At 41.2% G+C, this 6,000-nt stretch overlaps 1 protein-coding gene across 1 annotated transcript in view; it reads right to left on the bottom strand.

Moving 5' to 3' along the window:
* Positions 1-404: 404 nt before the first annotated feature.
* The window catches only part of LOC133419825 (probable JmjC domain-containing histone demethylation protein 2C), a 48,900-nt gene continuing 43,304 nt past the window's right edge, over positions 405-6,000 (bottom strand). Inside the window, exons 27-29 of the mRNA XM_061709264.1 lie at positions 3,676-4,010; positions 2,398-2,529; positions 405-1,113 (exon numbers count right to left, since the gene is read on the bottom strand). Coding sequence (XP_061565248.1) covers positions 1,036-1,113; positions 2,398-2,529; positions 3,676-4,010 — 545 coding nt within the window. The 3' untranslated portion in view covers positions 405-1,035. The remainder of the gene's footprint in view (positions 1,114-2,397; positions 2,530-3,675; positions 4,011-6,000) is intronic.

Below are 6,000 nucleotides of genomic sequence, written 5' to 3'. Positions count from 1 at the left end.
CTGCAATTTAACCCAATAGTCATTCTGGTGTTTCAAATCCAGCATATATAACATTCTTAGATTCTTAAAACACAAAATGTAGAACTCTATGGAGGATTTTTTGTGCCAAATTTAAATAAATAAGGACATCATTAATTAATTGTGTAATTAATTAAATGTGCAATTAATTAATTAAACGCTGAAATAATTAATTCAATATTGATTTTTTTTTTTTTTTTTACTTAAAATGAATTGTTTTTAATTAATTAATTGACACATTTAATTAATGATGATATATTTCATTTTCATTATTTAATTTTGGCACAAAAAAATCCTCCATAGATTTTTAGTGCCTAAATTAAATACATCATTAATTAATTAAAATACAATTCTTTTTAAGTAAAACTTTTTTTTTTTATTCCAGTATTTAATTATTTCAGCATTTAATTACTTTGACATATTTAATTCCAATTTTAATAATTCATGACACATTAAATAAATAAATACATTAATTAATTATGTATTATTTAATTTTGACACAAAAAATCCTCCATAGAACTCTGGACTGGAATTTGTCAAGTATTACATTATCAGGAAAATTTGGAAAAAAAGACCCACCTGAAAATGTAATAACTTCCCAATAATGTAATAAGGTATTACATTATCGGTAAAAATGTTATTACAATATCCGTCAGGATATTTTATTACATTGTTGGTGAAGTTATTACATTATTGGGTTTTATTACATTTTCGATTGAGTTAAGTGCAAATTTTTTTACATTTTCAGGAAATTATTCCATTATAGTTTCAGGCCCCCCCGGCCCCCCGGGGGTCCAGGGGCCCCCTCGGCCCCCCCCGGCGGTGCAGCCCTGCGTCTCCTCTCGGCCCTGCAGCTCAGGTGGGGATGGAGGCGTCCCACCCGTGACGACCGAGCAGTCATGTGACCAGGTCATGTGACCAGCTTTGACCAACCGCCGTGACGATGAGCGAGTGGCGGGGGGGCCGAGGGGGCGTGGCTAACCCCGCCCTGGAGGCGTGGCCAAAGCCAGGCGGGTGTCATGAGTCCTCGTCAGACGGGCTCCTCTTCAGGGACCGGACGGCCTCCTTCACGCAGTGGAACAGGATGTTCTTCACCTGCAAACATGGGCATTCAGGGTCTTTGTCAGAACAGAGAGTCTCGTTTTGTCACAGCTTATGCAGACGATTCCCAGATCTACGTTGAACTCTCATGATTAGGATCCTTTTTTATTATTTATTTTGTAATCTACATTTCAGTCTGGTTTTTATTCCTCTACGATACTGCATTATATATTTAATTATCGTTATCGTCACATGACCAGCGTTTTCGTCTCGTTTTCCTCGTGGACGACGATATTTAGTCCGAATTTTTGTTGCTGACGATTTTTAGTCCGAATTTTCGTTGTTGACGATATTTAGTCCGAATTTTTATTCACGGCGATATTTAGGTCGAATTTTCGTTGACGATATTTAGTCAAAATTTTTGTTGACGATATTTAGTCCGAATTTTCGTTGACGATATTTAGTCCGAATTTTTGTTGATGATATTTAGTCAGAATTTTTGATGATGACGACGTATTTGTTTATATTTTAAATGACATTTTATTAGATATTTTCAGTTCTTTTATTTTTTTTATTTATGATGCGCTCACTGGAGAGCACTTTTAATTTCGTTGTACATAAGTTATAATGACAATAAAGAACTATCTATCTAGTCAGAATTTTCGTTGATGATATTTAGTCAGAATTTTCGTTGACGACGATATTTAGTCCGAATTTTTGTTGATGACGATATTTAGTCCGAATTTTTGTTGACGACAATATTTAGTCCAAATTTTCGTTGACGATATTTAGTCCGAATTTTTGTTGACGATATTTAGTCTGAATTTTCGTTGACGATATTTAGTCTGAATTTTCGTTGACGACGATATTTAGTCTGAATTTTCGTTGACGATGATATTTCATGTGAATTTTTGTTGACGAAAGCAACTTTACTCCTAACGAGTCTGTTACTTGGTAACAGTTTTGAATATGCATCTTTAAGAAAGTCTCGATTTTATTCGTCTATGATGTTGCATTATATATTTAATTATCTTTATCGTCACATGACCAGCATTTTAGTTCTTTGACCACGATATTTAGTCATAATTTTGTTCGACGAAAGCTCCTCTTGTCACATCTTATGCAGATGATTCCCAGATCTACGTTGAACTCTCATGATTAGGATCCTTTTTTTATGTTGTAATCTATATTTTAGTCTGTTTTTTATTTGTCTAGGATGTTGCATTATATATTTAATTATGGTTAAGCTCCTCACCTGCAGCTTGTCCTCGTAGTTGACGGGCCCCCCAGGGCCCCCCCCTGACCCCCCTGGGGCCCCCAGCCCCCCCGGCTCCTCACCTGCAGCTTGTCCTCGTAGTTGACCTCTTCCTTGATCGGCCGCAGCTCCTGCGTCAGCTGGAAGGACCGAGTCACGTGTTCCGGAGACACGAAGTCGTTGATCACCTGGACGCAGCTGTGGAGGTTCTGGACCTGAGACACGGGGACACAAGGGGGACAAGTCAGGAGACAAGTCAGGACCTGGACCTGAGACTAACATTTTTTTTTCTAGAGAATAAAAAAGTTGCAAGTGAATTTTGTAATAATCTTCTCAAAATGTAATAACTTATTACATAATGCGGCAACATTTATTACAAAATGTGTTGGGGCATTTTATTACAAAATGAAATGACAAAGTTATTACATTTTGGACGTTTATTACAAAATGCGGCTCAACAGGGACTTTTGCGACTTTAGCTTGTTAGCAAAATACTAGCAACATTGCCCATTATATATTAGTGTTGTCCCAATCGATCAGGCATTTTCAAAACATCGGTATCGGCCAAAAAAGTATCGGGACAAACCTAGTTATTAATGTTTTGAATTGTTGTGAAATGTTATATATGTTCATGTTGCATTAAGGTTAAGCCAAAAAGTATCTTAATTTTCTTGTGTTTGTGAGTTTGACTGGACGTCATTCAACGACCTCTTTTGAAGTTAAATGTATTTATTTTCGTTATTGCACTAATTCTGCACTTTTTTGTTTTAGTTTACAATTTCATGTTTTTACATTTTGTGGCACCAGAGCTGATAAGCTTTGTTGAAATAAATGTCCATGTTGTTTCCAATGGACAAGAAAAGAAACTTTTTTTTTTTAATTGCCAAAATGTATCTGATCGGGAAAAAGTATCGGAAATGTATCGGGAGCCAAAAAAAGTGATCGGATCGAGAAAAATCGGGATCGGCAGAAACTCAAATGATCGGGACAACCCTAATATATATATATATATATATATATATATATATATATATATATATATATATATATATTCATATATGTGTGTGTCCAGGTATTACCTGGTGCATGCAGCCTGCAGGGATCAGCACCGAGTCCCCCAGGAACTGGACTACGGTCCAGGTGTGTGTCCAGGTGTGCAGGTGTGTGTGTATATAGATGTACAGGTGTGTGTACAGGTGTGTGTACAGGTGTGTGTGGTTTACCTGGTGCATGCAGCCTGCAGGGATCAGCACCGAGTCCCCCAGGAACTGGACTACGGTCCAGGTGTGTAGGTGTGTGTATATAGCTATACAGGTGTGTGTACAGGTGTTTATACAGGTGTACAGGTGTCCAGGTGTTACCTGGTGCATGCAGCCTGCAGGGATCAGCACCGAGTCCCCCAGGAACTGGACTACGGTCCAGGTCTGGACCCCGTGCTCGTCCAGCAGCCGCTGCCGCTGCTTCCTGCCCAGATAGCAGCCCTGGTCCCTGAGGGGGTCCTGGTCCCTGAGGGGGTCCTGGTCCGGGTTCAGGTCCAGGCCCTGCTCCCTGCTCAGCTTGTGCAGGAAGTCCCGGACCCGGTCCAGGTCCTTGTTGAGGTAGATGTTCCACAGCGCCCCCGGAGTCTCGCTGGAATCCTTCAGCCTCCGCCGGACGCCGTCGTCCAGGTCCTCCTCCTCCAGACGCTTCAGCACCCCTGAAACCAGAGACAGGGGGGTCAGTGCTGGTCCCTGGGGCCCCGTAGGGTCCTGGACTACGTTTCCATGCATCAATAACCCTTTTAAAATCGGAATATTAGCAATAACCCGGTTGTAAACACCAATAACCCCTTTGAATAACCCGAATTTGCTCATATTCCGGTTTTTAAAAACCCCAATATGACCCTCGGGATATTACGGAAGAGTATTAGGGCCAGACAGAAGAAAAATGTCTGGCCCTAAAGTGTTGAGAAAAAAAGTTGAAATTTTGTGAATAAAGTTGAAAGGTCAAGAAAAAAGTTGAAAGGTCGAGAAAAAAGTCGAAATGTATTTTAACTTTTATTCTCGAAATTTCGACTTTTTTCAACAGATTATTCCGAATGTTTCAGTAACCGGAATATTAGCAATAACCCGAATTTTGACTGCATGGAAACGTAGTCCTGGTCTCCGGGACCCCGTAGGGTCCTGGACTGTGTTTCCATGCATCAATAACCCTTTTCTTTTTCCAAATCTGTTTATTGAGATTTTCACAATAGACTGACATACAGACATCAAAACAGTCTGAAAAACATTGATCTGTCAATAAAACCCACCCGCCCAATCCCACCCACCCACCTCAGGTCCGAGGCAGACTGAAACAAACAACATACTCACACACGCATACACATTCACACACATACAGAGGAGAAAAAGAAAAAAAAAGAAGGGGGGGGGGGGGGGGGGGGGGGGGGGGCGGGTTTGAAATGAAAAGAGCCAGAACAAGTCCTCCGCATCCAAGGCTAGGTCAGGGGAGTTAACTAATTCCAGAAAGGGTTGCCATGTGTCTTGAAATCTCTTGGTGGAGCCACTGAGTGAAAACCTAAGCTTTTCAAGTTTCAGGTAAAGGACTTCTTTAACCCAGCGGTTATACGATTGAGGTCGGGTGAGCTTCCAATCAAGCAGAATCAGCCGGCGAGCCAGCAAGGTCGGGAAAAATCAGGGCCCGTTTTGCTCCAACAGAGAGGTTGATGTCAGGAGGGGATCCGAAAATAGCCGATACTGGGTCAGGGGGAATAGTCAGGCCATAGGCTCTACCTATGGTATCAAAAATACTTTGCCAAAAAGGAGTCAGTTTAGGGCACGACCAAAACATGTGTGAATGGCTAGCAGGGGAATGGTTACATCTATTGCAGGCATCGCTAACCGTGGGATAGATCTTAGCAAGTTTTGCATTTGTGTAGTGGATCCTGTGCAGAATTTTGAATCAGGCCGTGCCGAGCACAGATGGAGGAGGTATGGGTCAGGTTTACAGCTGCGGTCCACTGTTGATCCGTCAGAACCATAGACAAGTCATTCTCCCACGCAGTCCTGGTCAAATTAAGAGGTGTTAAAGTTGTCGGCCGAAGGGAGTTATACAACATTGAAATGCATTTCTTTCGTTTGGGGTCCACGGCTAGGAGTATGTCTGTCAGGGTTTCAGGCGGGCGATTAGGGAAATGGGGAAAATTCTTTTTAACGAAGTCTCTACTTTGGAAAAAGCGAAAAAGGTGGGAGTTCGGCAAGTTAAATTTTGATGAGAGTTGCGCATAGGACGAAAAAATATAATCTGTGTATAGGTCTCTAATACTGATTATACCCTTACTGTGCCAGGTTTTAAACGTCGGGTCTACGTTTGAGGGTGTAAAGGCGTGATTTTTAAAAAGTGGGGAGAGGACAGAAGGAGCCTGCAGGCCGAGTTCCTTTCTGAGTTGGCTCCATATTTTCAGCGAGGCCGATACAATTGGGTTCGTTCTCAGACGAGTTACCGGGAGAAAATTAGCGCGGAACATATCAGATATAGACTCCGTGATAAAGATGCCAAGATAGCGGAAACCATCGTCAGCCCATAAAGTGGCAAGGAGTTTTTCCTTGCCACTGTTTGGCTTAAGGTTTTTCTCCCACTATGGGAGTTTTTACCTGCCATTGTTTATATAATAATTGCTCGGGGGTTTATGTTTATGTTTATGTTCA

Source organism: Cololabis saira, chromosome 19 (assembly GCF_033807715.1).
Source record: "Cololabis saira isolate AMF1-May2022 chromosome 19, fColSai1.1, whole genome shotgun sequence".
Lineage (NCBI taxonomy): Eukaryota > Metazoa > Chordata > Actinopteri > Beloniformes > Belonidae > Cololabis > Cololabis saira.
The sequence above is the reverse complement of the archived record's forward strand: the minus strand, read 5'-3'. Positions and strand labels throughout refer to the sequence as shown.